The sequence below is a fragment of the Eupeodes corollae genome, chromosome 1 (assembly GCF_945859685.1).
Source record: "Eupeodes corollae chromosome 1, idEupCoro1.1, whole genome shotgun sequence".
Taxonomy (NCBI): Eukaryota; Metazoa; Arthropoda; class Insecta; order Diptera; family Syrphidae; genus Eupeodes; species Eupeodes corollae.
Genome location: NC_079147.1, coordinates 218,135,825 through 218,157,728, shown reverse-complemented (window position 1 = coordinate 218,157,728; position 21,904 = coordinate 218,135,825). Strand labels below are relative to the sequence as shown.

Below are 21,904 nucleotides of genomic sequence, written 5' to 3'. Positions count from 1 at the left end.
AATTTTGGCATTTTCAGTGAAATGTACCTGCATCGAATTGTTAAGAGACTAAGACCTAACCGAGTTGCAATAGCTGATAAAGTTGGCCGAAGTTTTATTGGCTTCTATTTTTACTTAAATAATAAAGATTCATACGGATTCAAAAGAACATGACCAGATGTAAGAAACCCGCAACATCAGCAGCTTGGAGACGAGCAATTTTAATGTGAACATCAAATTCTTTTGATTATAAAATAAAACTTAAGAAAAAAAAACGGGCTAGTTGACGAATAAAGCAAAGTTATGCGGTACGAGTTTTTAAAACTACAATAAGCTGGAAAAAGAATAGTATCAAACGACTTTGCAGATGAAAAACAATTTAATTTCGCTCAAGCGACGACGACAGCTCCAACTTTTATTTTCACAATTTAAGAAAATAAAAAGGTGTTTTCAAGCTTCATCACAACCGTAGAGGTGGTGTAGTGATATAAAAGATGTCATATATCAAAAATTACTGCAGAGAATCTTGGAAAGAAATGTTCATAAAAATTCAAAACTACCAACAATATAACGAACCTATTAACTAGGTGAGCATAATAAAAGCTTGGACAGAGGATCAAAATGTGCGCTTCGTTTAATGACTGCCATAGTCATGTGTTTTTAATATTATTAAATATACTAAAGGATGGTTAGTACCCAAAGTAAATGAGGGGAGTCGTCAGTTTGAAGAGAAAAGTTCCTCAATTTCTTACGAAATGATTAAAAATGAAGGTGGAAGTGGAAGTACTCACTACCAAATTTAAACTTCTTTAAGTCCAATTTAATAAGAAAGTAACTCAAAAAAGAATTTAAAGCTTTTCAAATGACAGAAAAAAAACTAGTGGTTGCTTTGGATAGCTCTTTAGAAATTGTTTTTTTTAAATCTTAAGCGGGTAGTCAGTATCAACAGCTTACTCATTAATTATCAATATTTAGAAACAAATTTTAATGTTTTCAATCAAATTAATGTGCGTATTGAGCTGAAGCGAACGTTTACGTATATTTATTAAATAAGGGAAACAAATAATTTAAAAATAAATTTAATATAAATAAAAAAAACTCTTTATTTAATTGTTTTAGTATTTAGTTTTGCTTAGTATTTCAATTCAACAGCCAAATGTTTTAAATTTGTTTTTTTTATATTAAATATTGTTTTAAAATTAATATCTTCACCTACACAAAATAATTTTGTTTCTAAATTCAAACAAATACTTTATGTTATAATGCTTCATGTACTTTATGTTATGTGTGTATAAAAAAATATTTATATTTACAAAAAAAATTTGTAATATAATTTCTTATTTTCTTAAAACGTTAATTTCAATTATTTGTATAATTTTATTATATTTTTTTTTAAACAAAACGTTTCTCTTTTGGATACATTTGTTGTGTTAGTTTAATTTCACATCACTTATGGAAATTTAGTACATATTTGATATTTTTATTAATTCAACATTATTTACATTTACAATAACAATTATATCAATTTTTGTTTTTAAATATTATTCCATTTATTAAAAATTCATTTAAAATACCTACAATTTCTTTTTCCGAATAAACATATTATTTTTATTTAATATTTTTAGCACAAAAAAATGTATAACATTTTTTTTAAATTTTCATCAAATTTTGTTTCTAGGATATAATTCTGTTTTATTCGATTTATAAGGTTATTCCTTTTTTGTATATGTATATCTTTTTCTTGTATATATGTTTTTGTTTTGTATATATATATGTGTGTAGTAAACCTCTAAATTCTATAATTCCTTTATCTGATGGTTCGAAAGAATACATTATTATTATTTAGTGTACAGTTTTACGCTCGCTCAGGGCATTTGGTGTGAACTATGGGCTGCTTGGTGGCTGCTGCCGCAACGCCACTGCTATCTTGCAACTTAGCTGTGTGCACAATTATTGCCGGCTGGTCTTCGCTCTGTGGATGTAGCTCGTGGCTCTCACCAGGGGTGAGGCTGGCCAACGCCGCCAACAAATCGTGATTCACCAAAGGCTCATTCTCTTCCCTTGGTTCCCATCCGGCTGGGGGACTCGCTGGGGGAGAAATAAGAAACTGCTTTACCGGTGCCGGTGGTTGGAGATTCTTGTGTGACACAGGCGTCACAGGCTGTGCGAAGTAACAGTTTATAATGGTCTTTTTATTGAATTCGAATTGATGCAACTTGATGCGGGCATTGGCCGCATCGATTGCATTGTCATAATTCACGCGCAGTCTTCGGAAGCTACGCAGCCATTGGAACGTAGCCGCTTCGGAAAAAGTCTTAAAAAGATCTTCCATTTGTGCCTTCATTTGATCACTAGTAAAAACTTCGGAGTGGATGTTCGTTACAATTATCGAGGTGGGCAGATCATCGAATGAGTCCAAATCTACTTCGTTGCGATCATTTGAAGCATCCAACTCGGGTAAGGTTGGATGCTGAGAGGGAAGGCCATCTACAGGATTTATAAAGATGTCTTGATCAGGAGAGAGTTTGTCAACGCTATTTGTGCCACTGTTCGGACCCGTATGAGTGGTATTGTTGTTGTTGTTGTTACTGTTGTTATTTGTCTGATTCATTGTTGGTGAGGAGCTATTGTCCTCTTGTGATTGCGGCGGTGATTTCGAGGACATATTTGTAGTTTTCGAGTTTGATTGTTCGATGTTGTAAGTTTTGTAGTTAATTCGTTTTTGTAATGTGGTGAGCAAGTGATGATAATCTGCAAGAGAAAAAATTAAAAAATTATTAAGTGACTATTTTGAATATAGTTTTTTTTAAGGTTTGGCATATTGTATTGTTAATATAGTGTTTCTGATCTGAAAGATGAAATAAGTTTGAGTTCTGGTACAAATAAAGCGAAATTAAATAAAAACAAACATTTTGGACAAATGCATTTATGTACGTGCAATCATAAAGGGTGTTTTATTAAAGACGTATGGTTTTTTTCTGAGTTGGTCTTTTTGACAGCTGTCACTTGTTTATGTTCAGATTGGGTGGCCATTTTAAATTGAATAGAATTACTTTCGAACAACTTTTGCAAATCGTGCAAATTTATTACCATACAGTAAACGAAGCAATTCATTTTGAAGAAAAAGTTTGGTGAGCGCATTATTTTGCGTCGTGGGCCTGTGGCATGGCATTCAAGATCAAGCTTCATTGAGCTTCCAATAATAATATTTATATTTATGTCTTCAGATTGTAGCACATTTAAAAAATTTATATAATGCAATCAAGTCAAGATTCTGATCTTTGATTGATTTTCGTGTTTCCATTTCTAGCAACATATACAAGAAATATAAAATCTTCTCTGTCAATTGAGTTTTGTGTTTTAATTTTATATGCTTAAAAAAATCCCTTGCAATTATCGGACGCCTAGAAACTGCTCATTTAAAAGAAAAAGTTCAAACAACATTATTTTTCTTTTTTTTTAGAAAGTTGTTTGCAAAATATCAAATAATTGATTAGAAAATGAGTTAGCTGTAATTTCTGACACTGACACCCATACGTAAAAAAGAAAAGCTCAAAACAACCCACAAAATAGGAATACAAAAATCCACCAGATGTTGGTGAAAGAAGCACAATTATCATCAACAATCTTGGCATATAAATCAATTAATTTCTGTTTTAATAACAAAAAAACAATTATTCATCATAGAGGCACTTTACATACACACAATAACTAAATTAATTTCGCAAGCAAAATAAATGTATTATTTTATGGTGCGTGTACAGAGAGTATTTAAGAATTTGGCGCCCTTAATTATATTGATTAAAAAATTCATTTGCAATAGATTGTGACAGTTTAGTTTCTAAACTTAATAAAGCTTAACTATTAAGCAGTTTATCACTACTGCGAGACCTTAAATAGGCTTTTATTAGTTTCATAATACGGAAACTAATCTTTCTACACTAAAATTGTCACTGCAGTACATCTGACAGGGAAGATGGAATGTTTACCTCTCACTCTGTTTACATTAACCGGCATAAGCGTGTTGTTTTTAAAGCTCTGACAGGGTTTTGTTCTCAAAATTTAAAAGCTACTTGCTTGCAATTGCGAGTGATAATGTTAACTTTGTTGAGATGAAGATAGTAAACGCACGATTGTTTAAAGTATTGAAAGTATCCAATTAGTTGTGGGATGCAAGGATACAACTGTCATGTTGGGTGTACAACTTTTTGCCAATAACCGCAACAATAATTCTTTAAGTTACTTGCTCATTTTTTATGGATTTTTTCCCGACGCAGTGTAGTGAGAGAGCCATCAGGCAATGCTTTGCATAAAGTTTACAAATAAAGAGCAACACCGGTGTACTGACATTCCACCCACAATTAAATATAAAATCTTTATTCATCAAATTAGTTATGGAGGGGATCTCAAGGCGGAAAGATATGAATGATGGACGTTAAAGATTAAAACAACTTGCGACGCACCACACTCAATAAAGATCAGATGCAACTGAAGAGTAAAAGTGAGTACATCCTCATACACATCACAACGAATGAGACACTGACACAGAACAATCATAAACAGGCTCCGTGTATAACACCGAAAATCGGTACCGATTCACACAAAGCACACAATTCTGCACACGGAGACAAGTGTAAACACAAGTGTTTTGTCAAAGGGCCGCTTAAGGTATGTACTGATTTTTTTCCAACGGAGTACAACTTCAGTTTTAACTAACGCTTTCTAGTGGAATGGCATTGAGAGCCAATACTATTTAGTCCCAATTTCTGTTTAAGCTCATGCAGGCAGTAAGAGGAAAATTATACGTTTGTTATAAACTAACATTTTTCTTTATTTTTTGCTTTTGTATATCACCCCGAAATGATTGCTGTTCATCACAATAATGTAGACTTCTGCCGCCCCCTAGCAGCCTTGCCGCACGAGCTGTAGAACCTTCAGACCTAAGGTAAATACGCCCCTGTGCGTGTAGTCTATATTCGAAGGTAGATACTCTTTTCGTGCTTATCTATTTAAGTCATCTTAAGATCAACCTACTTTATACCTATATATACATATATATTCTACATAAATAAGTTATCTAAAAAGAATTCTGTCGATTGAATGAAGTAATCAATCTCTAACCTGAAACAAAAAGGTGTATCCTAGACTGCTTGGAGACTGAGGTGAAGAAAAACAAAGATGCTTTGACATATTGATTGACAATTGTATGTATTAAATATTTATTTTTAGTTAATTAGCTTAAATTAATGAACAAGAAGTATTGTCTATACGAGTGTGTTTTCTTGAACTTGTATTAAAAAGGTTTGAGACTAGCATCATTTACCCAGTTTTACCAATTTCGGGTTTTGACGCTAAAATTGTTTACTGCAATTTTCTAAAACTAAATTAGACACATTCGTGGTAATGATTGATGTTATATGTTCGCCAAGCTTCGGTTAAATTCAAGCTGAACACTTTAGAAGGAGATTTTGGACAATGTTAAAAATGTATACAATCCACAAGTTACCATTTTTAACACTTTGTGTCCCTAATTCTTAAGTGGATTTAGAAGGATAGTGCAGTACATACCAAGGATGCAAAATTCCTCAACAAATTCTTTGTTAAGGAAAAACATTCATATCGTAAGCAGAGAGATAAAATCGTGGTGGAATCACAGTAGTTGGCCTAATTAAGAAAAAAAAGAAAACTAAAGGAATACATATTATGAAGATACAAACGCCAATCAAATGTAAACGTTTTATTTTAATTCTCTTAAAATAAACTTGAATAAACTAAATGAAATTATTTCAACAGCACTAATAATAATTCCATCGAGTAGATTTCAAGTTTAGGATACATTTATTTCTGAAATAATTTGCTTGATGAAGTAATCTTAACATTTATTTGAAGATGGGTATGGAAAGATATACAATGTACACTGTACATAGATGGTATTTAAGACAAAACATTAATCTAACCAATAATACAATCAAAATCTCAGAACGCACAGACACATGCTGAAGCAAGGAATTACGGAATGGTGGTTTGATTGTTGCTATACCACAAATTCCTGCGTCACACACAATATTGGCATTCAAAATCCAATTCACTTTAATCTGGTTAGGAAACAGAAAGTGTGTTTGGTCGATTAATTGTAATACAATTTAGACTTCAAAACGCAATAATTACCTATAAATTACTGTAAAATCACTTTTAGTCGAAGATTTACCAAGCCTTAAGTTCTTTTTATGCACTAACTATCTCAAGTCTAAATGAGTTTTATTCTATTTTTGATAGCACTCTTCAACATAATCTACATTCTGTACGTTTTATTATATTTACAAAATTTAAAAAATCGTTGTGAGGAAAATAAATTATTACAAAAGGGTAAACTTTATGATTGTACATTAGGTGACTTACGTTTTTGAGCTATGCAAAAAGAAAAAAAAGGTATCCCTTACGAGCATTCTACATTAAAACCTTGGATTTATTATCCAGGGATCTTGAAAGTTTGACAATTCACTAAATTTTCAAATTGACAATTTGATAACTCGGGCATTTCAACTTAAAGTTTGCCTGAAGAAACCAGTCATAGAAAATAGTTTAAAAGATAATTCAAACGACAATAATTTAAAATGATTTAGAAACAAACAAATTAATAAAAAAGTTCCTGTTTTATGACCTTTTTTATATATAAATGAAGTCCCGTTTGAGCTGCAAATGCTGAATGGCTTAAACAAGTAAAGATTTTTAGTAAAAAGTAAAAGGTATGGAAGGTAATTAAGGTAAGTAAGTAAATAAAACACAAACCATTTGAGATATTTCGAAAACTTTATTACCAGCTTGAAGAACAATAATTTATGAATGGAATTCGACTTCCTTCATTTGGGAATTGTGGTAACGTTTGCAGCTACCTTAAAAAAATAGGTCAAATCAACTCTGAAATTAATCGATTGTAAGGTGTGTTGTCTCGTACCATCCTGGTGAAACTACATGTCGTCCAAGTCCATTTCTTGCAATCAAGGCCAAAAATAAGCGCGATAACTTTGGCCATTGACAGTAACGTGACTACTGTCATCATCTTTTGTTTTTTATATTCTACGCGCACTCATGGGGATATGAATACCCTTATAATGATTATACAGAGTGCGAGTAATTAGGAATTAGGATTTCAAATCCTTTGAAAGGAGATACCGATGTACATGGTCTTGAATGCCTGCACAATGTAATCAGTGGAAAATATTGAGTCTGGTAAATCATTCCACATTCGTGTAGTACGACTAAAAAAAGAATATATGTACTTAAAAGTACGACCGAAATTGGACTCTAGGGGAAATTGATGAGCATTCCTAAAATAACGAGTATGACGGTTGAATTGTTTAAGAGGTGGAATGCAACTGGCAAGACAATGGCCACCTATCGTTTTTAGAACTCCCTTTTGAATTCTGTCCAGAAGACTCAAGTGGGTTAAAGGAGCACCTGCCCAAATATAGGAATTGTACTCAAGTTTTGGACGAATAAAACCTTTGTAAATTATATCCCGATCAGAAGGGGTAAAAAAACTTCTTGCATCGTCGCAGAAAACCTAAACACTTAGCAGCACCTTTGGCGATGTCAAATATGTAATCACTCCACAACAAGTGGTTTGTAATGCACATAAACTCCTGCCACCTTTCCGCTCCTGTTTTGAAGGGATGCATACAAACTGTCCAAATAATTTAGCAAAATCGAGCTTTAAGCCAATTCGAAGGCTTGGGTTGGTCCGGATATAGTTGAATATTGTTTTCCTGATCTGTATACTTGACGTGCCATACTAGGAAATAACTCCCAAACCATTACACCTCCAACTCTGCTATGGAGCCGGTCCAGATAATGGGCTAATGTAGCTAAATCCATCGGCACGTTCCAAATTAAATTTGTTTTAGTCGGAGAAGACCACTCGATGCCACTCAGAAGTCCAGGTAACATGGACGCGGCTAAAACTGAGGCGTTGCTCTTTTCGAACTGGGTTAAGGGGTAGCTTCTTCTTGATTTTAAATATTTTATGTGTTTAGCTTCCGAAAAAACACGACGCATGGTTGGTAGACTTCCTTTAACACCACATTTTCCCCTGATTTTTGCCAAAGAGTCGTGAGAATTTAACGCTTTTCTTAATATAAGACGCCTTTCCGCATTAGTGCCTTTCATGTTTTTCCCATATTTAAGATCATTTAATAAAAATTTGGGTATCACGTGTCGGCTTCTCTCGACTTTTTTAGCTATTTTGACAATAGATAAGCCAGCTTCCTTATATTCTTTGATTTTTCCTTTTTCCTCCTCAGTCAACACTTTTCCTCGACCCATTTTAAGTGTTAAATTAAATAATCGAAATTTACAAAATAGTTCGATCATCGAAAAATACGATTCCGCTCGACAAAGATAACGATTAAACTAAATGCATGGCCAATTCAAGTGGCCCAAAAATATTGCTTTAATTTAGACGAAAGTTAACATAAAGTAGAAAAAAAATATAACGGCTTTTTTCCATAATTTGCAATTTATCATAGAGAAAGAAGGAGTTGCAAAAAGATAACGGGCAAAGTACCATTATTTTATCATTCCGCTTTATAAGCAAAGTAAAAAGAGTACAGAGTGTCCTATTCAAGTGGCGGTGAGTGTACCTAGGACTGATAGCTGTTCAGTCTGCTCGATGCAAGTACTACTGATGGGTAATGTCATTGGGGAAGGGTTACGCTTTTGCGACATTAGAGAGCATTGAGTTTTCGAAGCATAAATAAGGACCAAATTTACCACCGGTATGCAAACCGCACCAAACTGTTATTTTTTGTGGATAAAATAAATTAATGAAGCAATTGGGAATTTTTACCCGACAATGATAGTGCGTTGGAGAGGTCTTGGGTGTCAGCTATTTTTTTTTTTCACGGGTACTGCCTCTTGCGAGGAATTGACAAATTCTTGTCATGAAAAAGTGCTTTCTGAAATTATCAGTTCGGATTCGGCATATAAACTGTAGGTCCCCTCCATCCCATGTAATTACTCGCACATAGGAATGGTTGAGAGTTGCAAGTCACTAGGCCCTGGTTCTCTACGGACTGTTGTGCTACCTAATTTATTTTGTATTTATAAAAACTCATATTTATATACATATGTATAATATATTTATTTATTATATCTATTCTTATTCAGGAACCCATTGATAGTTCAATCATTAAAGAAAGGGTGCGTTCACAAATTCATGTCAAAATTGTCAAGTAACGTACTGGAAAACTCGATATGTTTTTAACAATATAATAATTTCTTTTTTTCTATGAAACCTAAGAAGAAAGGCAACAATTTCGAAACTTCGTCGTCTAACCAAAAAACTACAGCCCTCAAAATACTTAATTAAAGAAGTACTTTTCTTGGCATGAATCACTCTTGGATTGTGCTTTAAGGTGGCGCAAAAAGTAGTTGAACCCAGACTTCTTGCATGACAGTTAAATTTTTATTTTTAATTCATTTTTGACACCATCTTGAAGCTAGATGAAAATCCATAGAATAGCCTACTTCACCACTACTCACAACTTACTTATATGAAAATACTTAATATTTATGACTTTTGGACCACTATAAAGACCTATATATTAACGATTACGCCACGAAAATACATTTTGGGGTTTACTTTGACTGTGATGAATTCTGTTCCATATTAATCTCCGAGTCTTTTCATGCAAACATCTTACTAGCGGCTGTTGGTAATTTATGAATTAAACTAGAATTGGGTTATTTGCATTTGTGTAGAATTTATTAAGGTTAGTTATTTTATTCCAAGCAGGGCTTTCTTTATATGTGTGTTAATAATAAAAATAGTACAACAAAAATCATTGAATCAAACATATAAAACAAGAACCTTATCTAAACATCAGCATTGAAATTCGATCAATTTATTCGAGCGAAAATTCCCTCTTAACTTATGCCTTTACAGTGATTTCAATTAATTGTTGTAACTTTTCATTTATACAAATATATATGCTAACAGCAGCAGTTACATCAATTTTAAATTAAATATCCATCACATTCAACAACTCTGCCAGAGCTATTATACTTATACTACCCATAAATTGTATACAAAGTTTAAAACACTTTCATCTCCCTGCACCTCCTAACCCACATCGACAACGGGTTCTAAATATATGAAACACTATAAAAGAATTGAGTTTAATTCCACGATAACAGCGATACACGACAATAAGCATTCCTGCTGTTTGGATAATAATTACATTTTATTTTCAAAAATAAGTTTAATCTCAACCAACTTATAATTAAAAATTGAACATAATATAAAAAATAACATTCTCCTGTAGTAACTATACATATGTATATGTACATATGATGTAGGCCTCTTTAAATGGAAAACAAAAATAAACACTTTCCAAATATTCATTTATGTTTTACAAAAATATCTTATATCCTTAACCTCGTAAAACCACGCAAAAAAGAAATTGCTAAATATCGAATTTTATGACGTTATATATTCAAGCGATATTGAAAAAATAGAACTGGAAGAACTAATTGAAGTAGAGTTGCCATGGTACCTTATTGTTTTATTTGTTTGTCAGATTTTGGTGACAGCTGATGCTGTCATAATTACTTTTAAACATTTCATTGAGTCCTTCACCTGAAATTGATGGTGAAAATAAAAATCGAATAGGGAATAGAGCAAGGTTATACCTTTTCCTCTTAATTTAGAAATAAGAAGGGTGTGTTTTGTTTTTCAAGACTTTGAAATAAAACTTAAAATTTGTGTTGGACTATTGACTAATTGAACAACAGAAGTAATAGATAAATATTGATTATGTAGAAACACAAGCTGCAATTTTAAAGACATTGAAAAAAGCAATCAGAATTAACCGATATTGTCGCAAAATTTTAAACACTGCATTGTTCAGGGCTTAAAATTTTACTAAGAATCATTTTTCAAAATATAACTCTTCAATTTTAAACCTTTCTGTTTGTTTTGCTTACTAGTAAATTAGTAGTTCTATTTTATTTAAAAACAAGCATCCAAACACATTTAAACAATGACAGTTCGTGAAAATGAGAAAAGCAAAAAACTCCATTTTTTTCTAGACATGATTTTATTTTTTTTGACCAATGACTATAATTCAAGTGTAAAAACCAAGTGATTTCTAGAATTCAGTTTAGACATTTTATCAAAATATCAATAAAACACGTCTTGAAAATGATATAAACATGAAAGAATGAAATAATATTTTCCTAATTCCTTCACCAGATGACCAAGTCGAGTTTTTAAAACCAAATATTAGTATTTTATTTATTAAACACGTTCCAAACACAAACTAGGATTCGTGAAAATAAACAAAGGTTTACTAGTAGGATTAAAGACCCTATAAATGGGCGTGATCTAGCATATCGACGCTGGAAACGTTTCCGTGTTAACGAGCCCAGTGAGTTGTACAAATCATTACAAAATAAAGTAGTTCATAACGTTAGACAAGCAAAAGTACAATTCTACTCTAAACGTCTAGATTTAAGATCCGATGGTCGTGAACTATGGAACAACCTCCGCCAGCTGGGAATAGGTAAACAAAGAAATATTTTTCCAGCTGCAATGAATATAAATGAGCTAAACAGTAAATTTGCTTTTACACCTTTAATAACTTCAAGACACTTCTACAGACACTTTGTTCAGTTTCGATTGTGATTGTGCCTTAGATATCGTTGAAAGTTGCATAAGTATAAAGTCAAATGTCACTGGTGCTGATAATTCGAATCCAATTTTTATTAAAGCTATTTTTCCATTGCTCCTACCCTATACTTTACACACGTAATAAATACAATCCTTACCACTGGCATTTTCCCGCATCAATGGAAAAAATTAAAAATTATTCCTATCTCCAAAAACTCACTTTGTAATGAATTTAGACCGATTTTAATACTTCTTTTTCTATCTACAGCATAAGGACTTAACTCGATATTGATAAAGTAACTCTTTTAGTCCTGCTAGATTTTTAAAAAGCATTCTACGTGGTGAATCACTCGATACTTCTGAATAAACTGCTCCATAGATTCAACATATTCCGATCTCTCCGATTCTCTTCCGATTCAACTAGAAGTTCCCCAAGGATCAGTTTTATCCCCCCTTCTATTTCCATTATATGTGAATTAAATAGGTTTCATTATAAATGAAGTATCAAAAAATAGTACCCGTGGCATGATGGTTAGTGCGTTGGACTGTAACCCGTCAAATCTTCGGTCGATAGGTCTTCTTTCGAGCATCAGCAAAGTTTTCGAAAAAATCATTAATAGGGTTCTGACTAAATGGGATGCGGACCACAAAATAATTCCGGATAAACAGTTCGGGTTCAAGGCGGGTCATGACACAATTCATGCTGCCTCTAAGCTCGTTTCTGATATCCAATGTAATAAATCAAAACACGATCTAATTGCGTACAGAACGGCCCGGAAGGTTAAGGTTATTAGAATTCTCTTCTAATTCTCTTGCTCCTTCTGACCAGGGCCAGAGGAGCCTTCGCTCTGACGAAACGGCTGTTTCACAGCAGTCGGCTTGACCCCAGAGTGAAGGTAATTTTTACATGGCCCTCATACGGCCGATGATCGTTTATGGTTGTCCTGTGTGGTTCAACGTTGCCCCTTCCCAGATGGAGAAGTTTCGGGTGTTCGAGCGGCAGTGTTTACGACGCGACGCTGTACCGGCTTATATCGAACAGCTGAATCTTCTTATGTGCATTACTATTCCAACGAGGTCCTATACAACGGGGCTCGAACCAACAGAATTGACAATTTCGTAATAAAACTCGTTCGAGGTCACATTGCAAGAGCTATGTCTTCGACCAACAATTTAATTTTCGGGGCGTTTTATCCGAACGACGAGTATTTTGAAAGTGCACGCTTGAGCGGGTTCATTCCACCAGAGGCATTCCTCTTTTTAGACAAATGCGGTCTGATACAGGATAGATTGGCAGTTCCGTTAATCTACCACGTCAGACGAAGAACCCTGGATAGGCGACTCCCGTACAATCGGGACGTCATGGCACACGAGGCGGAGCAGAGCTCCTTAGGTTCAGTAGGACTGTGTGAGTGATAGGGTGAAGCAGGATAACCAGTTTTGGTGGCTTCAATGGGCACTTGATAGTGGGTAGTCGAGATGGGGTTTTAAGCCTTGGCCGGCTTACATACTTGTTTTATAGTTTTAGGGTTTAGTTTAAAGTAGAATAGGCACGGTGGCACAAAAAAAATTAAAAAATTAAAAAGAAAACAAAATTATAAAAAAACATGGAATATAAAAAAAAAACATAAAAAAAGGCAATAAAATATAAAAATAAAAACAAAAAACGTTAGATTTGCTGCTGTGATTCTCGTTTTAATTAGTTTATAGGTAGAATAGGTAGTTTAAGTTAGCTTTAACTTTTATATTAAGGACCTTATTTTAAGGAGTTTTTAAGTAAAAATAAAAAAGGATCTTGATATTAGTTTTTTTTCAAAATTTACGAATTAATACAAAAATAAATGAAATTTAAATTGAAGTAAAAGAAATTTTAGGACCGAAAGGCATTAGTAGTTAGTGTTATAGTTTAACTTAGAGTGTCCGTATGGGACCATTAAGTTAGTTGTAAGTTATGGATAATTAGTCAAGTTTTATGAATTTTTGTCTAACTTTAAGATAGGTTTAAGAATGAATTAATAAAAATGAATAAAAAAAAAATAAAAAAAAAAGTGCGATGGACGGTCATGCGAAAGGTCTTGGGTTCGATCCCTGCCATGTCAGCTAAAGTTTTTTTTACGGGTACTGCCTCTTGCGAAGAATTAACAAGTTCTCCAAGAGTAATTCTTTTCATGAAAAGGGCTTTCTCAAATTCGCCGTTCGGGTTCGGCTTAAAAGTGTAGGTCCCTTCCATCCCTGACAACAGTACTGAGAGTTGTCAGTCACTAGGCCCTAGTTCTCAAACGGATTGTGCGACACACAATTAATTTTATTTATTATTAAAACATTTTTATGCCGATGACATTCAAATTAACAAAAGATGTCCTTTGGGTTTAATTGAAGACTGCGTTTTCACCTTGAATCAAGAACTAGAAAATATATCCTACTGGGCGTGTTTCAATAGGTTGATTCACAATACAAGCAAATGTAAATTCCTGGTTATATCAAGAAAAGAATTAGATTTAACATACTTTTCTTCCATAATTCTAAACGAGAACCCATTAGAATTCGTAAATTCCAGTAAAAATCTTGGTGTAATCTTCAATAGAACATTGACCAGGAATGATCACATTAACCAATTGATAGGTAAAATTTATGGAACGCTTAGAACGCTGTGGACCGCCCAAAACATCACTCCGTTTAAAACCAGACTTATGCTAGCATGGACCCTAGTTATACCTGTTCTCACTCATGGATGCTATATTTTTTACTACTGCGATTCCATCAGCAAAAATAAACTAAACATAGCCTTTAATAGTATCATTCGATACATCTTTGGGTTAACCATGTTTCACATTTGCAAGAGATTCTCTGGAACTGACTTCCCACTCTTCTGCGGGGTATAAGTGATATGCACATTTTCCAAATTGTTTTTTAGTTTATCTAAATTTTAAGAGATAGTAAGATGTCATCTTTTAAGTTTAGTTAATTGTTAAAAATGGCTTTACAAAATTTGACTAAATTGGTTAAAATTTTGAGCCATTGTCTTTATTCGACTGCACGACCGTTTGTTTTTATGGTGTAAAGAAAACAGAAGAATTAACTTGTTCAATGTTGAAGTAAGAAATAACGATGTCGTCAAATTTATTTTCCATCTTTAAATTTACAACATTCCTATCAAAATCTAGAAGTTAACTGTAATCACTTCATTAAATCGTCCATGAATACTCCATCAATGAACGCATCCCACAAAGTGTCAAAAGTATTTTACCACACCTCACTCACCGATAAAATTCTAAAATTTCCAATTATACCACGATGAAAAAGAAAGACAAGAAAAAACCCGCTGCTCGTCAGGAATTTTGTCAAACTGGTCAAATAACAATGGAGAACAAAACGAGAACGAGAACCGCCCTTAAGCTCCATTTTGTGCGTGGACGTGGTTATCTAAAGGATTTTTTCTTTTCCCATCATCGTCATTTATTAAATAATATCTCAATGTGACTACTGCACAGAGAAGCAACTTTGAAACAGTATAAAATGATTATGGAGTTTAAGAATGGGTGAACTGTCTGTTAGTGATGGGAGATGGCATTTTGTGGGTGGGTAAGGTGATGATGGCAAATGGCGATGGAAGTCTATGAGTAGGTCCTGGTTCGAAAAAAAAGGAAACAAAATGTAGCTGAGAGGCGGTTTAGCAAAATGGGATTTTAAGTAACATCAAACAAGGAAGTACGACGGAAAAGGAAAACGGAAAATGGATATCATATACTATACACACACATATGTATGTATTTTAGTAAACAGAAATAACTTGCAGAAAAAAGGAAAATATTTTCATGCCCAAGTCGTCAAGTCATCGGTTGGGAGTCGTCGTTCGTCAAACAGAGGAACTTTTCCTACGAAAATCTTGCCAAAAGTCAAAACGAAAAAAAACTGAGATTTGAGAGTAATTTTGTACTTTTGTTATTGATTTTAAAAAAACTTTTAGGTTTGGAATCAAGTTCCAGTGAAACTAAGGCAGCTCTTTTACTTGAGTATAAAAAAGTAGTCCAGTTTCAATTTGTTAACGTTCACCGTAGTTGCAATGTGGCGTTGTAGGTTTTATGGTCAAGTCAAAAAAGGACACATTTCTTTGACTTAAATTCAAACTTCGACTAAAGATCCTATTAAAATTTAAAACTGATAGGTTTGCAGCCCTTATATATTAGACGCAAAAACGCTGATATATTATTTGGTCACCAATTGTTAATGGGCAATATAGATTTCCCGGCACTCCTGAGTGATATTCATCTTAACACTAACCCTCGAAATCTGCTATCTGTTTCCCTTTTCTATATCCCTCATCACCGCACTAATTACTTTGAACCAATGTCCAGAATTCTTCGTCACTGCAACGCTGCTATGGTAGTTTTCGATTTCAAAATTCCCAAATCCCATCTGAAAGATACCCTTTACTTTTTCCCTTTTTGAGTCCGTCCCTTGTAATTTTAAGTTAAATAAAATAAAAATTGTTAGTTCTTGTACATTAAAGAGCTTTTATGTGGGAATTAATGTTGAAAATTGATAACAAGAACTGCAAAAAAAAAATGTTAAGCTAGTGTTAAGTTAAGTTAAGTTACGATAGCTTGTATTAAGCTAAATAAATAAAAAAGATTTAGAACAAATTTGTTTAGCATAAAATGTAAAAGATAGTCATATGATGTCACGGACTTTTTTAGAACCATTTAAGTTGAAAGATTCTGTTATACATTATTTTACTTAAACTTGGTTCAAAAGGTACAAAAATTCCCGACTTTAAAACATTCTTAATTGTTGCTCTTAGAGTGATATTATATAGCCTATAGCTTTCCTCAATAAACTAGCTATTTAACACTGAAAACAATTTTCAGACCAGTAGTTCCTGAGATTAGCGCGTTCAAATAAACATGTTCAGCTTTCAGCGCGTTCAAACAAACGTCATCTTTTTAATATCAGTAAAGATTTCGACTAACTTTAGGACCAAGACTTAGTGCGAGTTAAATGACGTTAATTAAAGGAATTCGTAATTAGAGACTTTAGCTATGGATAAAGCTGATCATAACCTTTGCAAGTTTTGATGAAAATTTAACCCATTGTAAATAAAACTAGCCTTAAGTCTACCATTAAGACAAGACTTAGGAGAAATGTGTTATTTTCTCAGTTTTTTTGTCAATACTTTAACAAAAATTCAACTGTATCTGATGTGTCGACAGACCGACTGAAGTTCAGATTGCGATAGGGTTGTAGTTATGTTTGAGCATAAATCAAAAACAGGACCAAAACTTTAGGGATTGTAATATGTGTACATTACATAACTGGCATAAACAACTCGCTTGGCGCAATGTGCAGAATGTGTGATAAAATGAAATGTGAAACTAAGTCAAGCCGCACACATGGGTATAATAGTGCGGGGGCATACAAAATGTATGATTATGTGGGATAGGAAGACAGAGAGGTGGGAGAGGGAATACATACCAACTTTTACTGACTGATGTGGGTGGGATTTTTTTATTCCTGAAACTTGCAAATACTTTTGGAATTGTGGTATTTCTGCAATAAAACCCACTTAATTCGATACAAATACACTAGACTCGTACACTTGTTGGTATAATTGGATAGAAAAATGATATATGTAATGTTATTTCAAAGGAATTTGTATTTATTTATTTGTTTTTTCTTTCTGTCAAATAATATTTGGATAAAATATATATTATATTTATGTAACAAAAACAAATAAATAATTCCATTTGATTAAATAGAATTCTTATCAATCATTACTTAGTTGATGATGGTTAGTATAATTTTTGACAGAAGCGAAGGTTAAGAAAGTGTTTTAATTTTACGTAGACATGTCAAAAATAGCAGCATATAACTATTGCCATTAACCTATACAAACCCTAGAAGATTTACATAGTTATCTCTTTTCTCCTCATGTTTGTTTACTATTCTAACCAAAGACACTCTACACTTAGGCCAAAAGAAAAGGCCCGTTGTTATACCACATGAATCTATAGAGAATTACTTCTTACTAGTCAAACCATTTTGAGCTTTTTATAAACCGAAAAATATTTGATATCCTTTTTAGCTAGCTCACTGGGATTATCAAAAGAATAGTCTCCCAGTTGAAGTTTGCTTCTAAGTGAAAGAGCAGAGCAAGTGCAGAGAAGGTGAGAGATTGTTTCCTCTTCCTCCCCAACCATACAGCTCCTGCAGAAGTCATTTGAGGCTACACCAAGTCGTATTGCGTGCTGACTATAAGACAGTTTCCCGTAAGGACACCTATTAGGGAGCTTATAAGAAGTCTGCTTTGAGATAACAAGTCTTTAGAGCGCTTTAGGTCCAGTGAAGGCCATATGAGTTTTGTGGCTTGCGCACGTTGGTAAATTGTGCCACCTTGAATTTTTAGCATGTTCAACGGCTCTACAATTTCCTGTAATGTCTCTGTGGCCTAGCACCTAACATAGGTGAATGGTAAATTGCGGCGCCATTTCCATAAGAGACGATTGACAATCGAGGGCCGTTTGAGATTTGGTTGAGACACCGTCAAGAGATTTAAAAGCAGCCTGACTGTCAGAGAAGATGCGGATATCAGAAGTTGATGTCACGTTTTCTGTTAGCTGGGAGAGAACATCTTTGATCGTTACAATTTCCGCCTGGATGAGATGCTTATATTAAGCGTTTCTGAGTACACACCACTACCAACTTGTTTATGTAAATTATAACAATATTGATCGATTTTTAATAACCAATCAAATTGCTATAATTTAGAAATATGTTATTACAAGTACCTACAGTGGGGTACGTTGCAATAAAAGTGGGCGCCAGGAATTTTTTTTTTAAAACCGAAAAAAGAAAATTCCAAAACTCTTTGTTATAAGTGAAGCGGTTAAAAGAAAAAAAAAAAAAAACAAAACGAACGTTTGATTGTCTTTAAAATTTATTGCTTTGGGAAACCGTGGGATTGAAGATCCCTGGACTAAAACCCAAAATGTTTTCAAAAGAAAAGTGGAAATTACAAACTTGAAATAATAAAAAGCAAATACCAAAATAAGAATGGGCTTTTAACACCGGACAAGTACCGAACAAAAGAACAAAGAACAAAACAAAAATAGTTACTTATCTTTTGTATTCTTATTATATTTAACTCCTTTCCAAAATCCTCACACCTCGATCGTCGATTTCTTCCCTTTTTATTTTATTAAATCCCTCGAACTTTTTAATTTCTCTTCCTCCTTCTCGACTTTTTTTTTTCTGCACAATCCTCGAATACCCTTTCTCTCTCAACTTGTCGCTTGCAAGGCTCTATCTAGAGTCCTTCCAAGCTAATTTTTAAGACTACTTTTTCCTCCCTCGACCATTCCAGTCACACACACATTCATACAACACAAGCATCCGTTTTCGTGATTGTCGGTCACGGTATCGCGGCTTCCTGGAAGCTTTACGCTCATCAGGAAAGCCACCGTTGCTGACTCTCAGCGAAACTTTACTTCCACACACACAATCACGGTTTCAACAAGTTGTTGGATGAGTTTCCAAAACTTGCCGAAACATAATGGCGAGTTCAGACCCCTTCCCAACTATTCTTATTTCTCGAGAAAGTGTAAAGAAAAAAAACAAAAATCGAGAAGAAGTCTAAACTAGGCATTTTCCTATTACTATTAATATCGCGCGAGGTTCGAGGTGTGAGTTTTGTGCCAAAAATGAAATTAAGCGACTTTAAAAACGCGGCGTTAAAAACCCATTTCTTTTTACAAAATATTAAATGTTAATTATTAAATCTACGTTAAGAATTGTAAATGTGAAATTAAAATAGATGTTGTTATTGTTGTTGTTGTTTAAGTCGGGTCCGCCTGACCACATACTTCTTCGGCTCATCCGCCGGCATTTTCGACCTTGTCGAAAGAACTCGTTCTCGAACTTGATCACCTGTTTTTGTTGCTTTTGCAAAATAAAGGCTAGGTACACCTGTGGTTGATGAGACCATGGTTGCCCTCAACTTTGCCGATATTTTGCAGCCACAACGGGAAAAAGAAAACAGCCAAAGGCTGGTTTTTGTTGCGGTAAAATTTACCGTAACAAGGTACAATTACTGGGATCTTGTATTTCCGTGTAAAAAGAACGAGGTTTGTTTTTTGAGGATTAATACTAAGTCCGCAGTGATGAGCCCATCTAGTGAGCATATGGAGTGCGTTTTGGAGGAGGTCTCTCAGTGTATTAGGATGTTTCCCTGTGACGGCGATAGCAACATCATCGGCATATGCAACTACTCTGTAGCCTTCCCTCTCAAGGAATATTAGTAGTTCGTCAACCACTATGTTCCACAGGAGAGGGGACAGAACATCACCTTGCGGAGTGCCTCTACTAACAGACCTTTTTGTGCAAAAATCCGCCCACTTAGAGCTGATGAACCTGCTTTTTAGATTTAGATTAATCAAATCACAGATTGAGTATTCGACCTTTAGGGTCATCATAGCAGAAGTAATAGCGGATGTGTCAACGTTGTTGAAAGCGCCCTCAATATCCAGGAAGGCCACCATAGTATATTCCTTTTGCTCTAGGGAGTATTCCATAGTTCATACCAGAGTGTGCAAGGCTGTTTCTACCGATTTCCCTTTGCAGTAAGCATGCTGAGACATTGATAGTATCTTATCAATGCTATTACGTATATGGATATCGATCAATCGTTCCAGAGTTTTGAGAATGAATGATGATAGGCTAATAGGTCTTACGACTTAAGGGTTGACTTGACATGCGAGTATTCGCCCGCCTTGGGAATGAAAACTACCTTTACATCTCTCCAACGCTGAGGTACTAAAACTCTATATAAAGGCCGAAACTTTTCGAACGTTTTTAATTGAGGTGATGTCACATTTGTATGTGTTTTTTTTTGGTTTAAAAACCTAAAATATAGTGAAAGTTTTAAGACTTGTTCACTTTATTATAATTATCAAAATACTTTCATGAAATAATCACTGTTTTTAAACTCAAAAAAGAATTATTAGAACATTTAAAAAAGATAATTTTTGGAAGGTACAATTTTACCTGGATCAGAACCCTTTATAATACATTTAAAGTTAAAAAAAAAAACAATCTTTTGCATTTTAGCTAATATTTTTTTTCAAGTTTTCTATACATAATAGAACAAATGCCTTGTTCAGACAATTATAAATTTGTAATGAATTAAAAAGTGTATTATACTTAGTACACACTTTTAAATGTAGTGAAGTTACGAATTAACAATTTGTTGCCACTTTCAATCAGATACACCTCTAAGCCATTAGGTGCCGCCTCCTTAAGAATCATGGATATAGTAACATAACAAATTTTGTTTTATTTTAAAACGCCATCTCTTGTTTCTAAGTCTCAACAAGCATCAATCAGTAAAATGTATGTTTTTAATTTTTGAACATGTGACAGATGTCACAATCTAGCAAAAGATTGTTGCAATAATATGAATCCTATATTGAAGTACTTTTTTTTTAAATAAACAAAGCATTTAAAGTTTTATTTAATTTATAAATCTTTTTAAATTTGTTTAATAATGAAATTTCATTTTACTGAACAGCTGAATGCCAAAAGCCAACAAAAAAATCCATTTCGTTTTATTGTTGGTGTTCCAATTTTAACTGTTTCAATTACATCATCAAAAATTTTACCGATGAACGAAACAGTAACAAAAATTGTCTGAGGCCCGAAGCTCGATGTTATGATCGAAAGAAAACAACATTTAATGACTTAAATTTACTAATTGCTATAAACGCTCATTAGTAAAACATTTCAGATTCCTCCTGTTTCAAATTTTACTGATGGATTTTACTGATAGCTATAACCGGACCCTTAGATTTTTCCTTATCAACCAATGTTGCAATAAAATTGTCCATTTAAGGTCAGGTTACCACTGTACAATTTATTATTTTTATTTTCTTATCAATTCGTGGTGAATTGATTTTAGCAGTAGTGAATTGACTATAGCCGTGGGGAGTTAATATCAGCTCGAGGCAAACCAGAATGACAGATTGGTTTCCAGTCTTTATATAGAGTGTCTTTGATTCTACCATTTTCTACCTTTTTAACACTAATTTGACATTTGCAACATAAAAAAATATAAAATACCTGTCAAATTGACAACTTCTATTTGATTTTAAATTGTTGTTGTAGTACTTATAAAATAAAAAGTAACTCTTATGGGTTATTTTCATTGATAAAACGCTCTAAATATGTCGGTTAGCGTTGTGTTCCCCTGATATCATAAAAAGCATA

At 33.6% G+C, this 21,904-nt stretch overlaps 1 protein-coding gene across 3 annotated transcripts in view; it reads right to left on the bottom strand.

Annotated features, from left to right (window-relative positions):
* Positions 1 to 724: 724 nt before the first annotated feature.
* LOC129942021 (protein sarah) overlaps positions 725 to 21,904 on the bottom strand; it is a 117,023-nt gene continuing 95,843 nt past the window's right edge. For all 3 annotated transcript variants that reach the window (XM_056050814.1, XM_056050812.1, XM_056050813.1), the window contains one exon: positions 725 to 2,730. In XM_056050814.1, the coding sequence (XP_055906789.1) occupies positions 1,835 to 2,644 (810 nt within the window). In that variant the 5' untranslated portion in view covers positions 2,645 to 2,730 and the 3' untranslated portion in view covers positions 725 to 1,834. The remainder of the gene's footprint in view (positions 2,731 to 21,904) is intronic.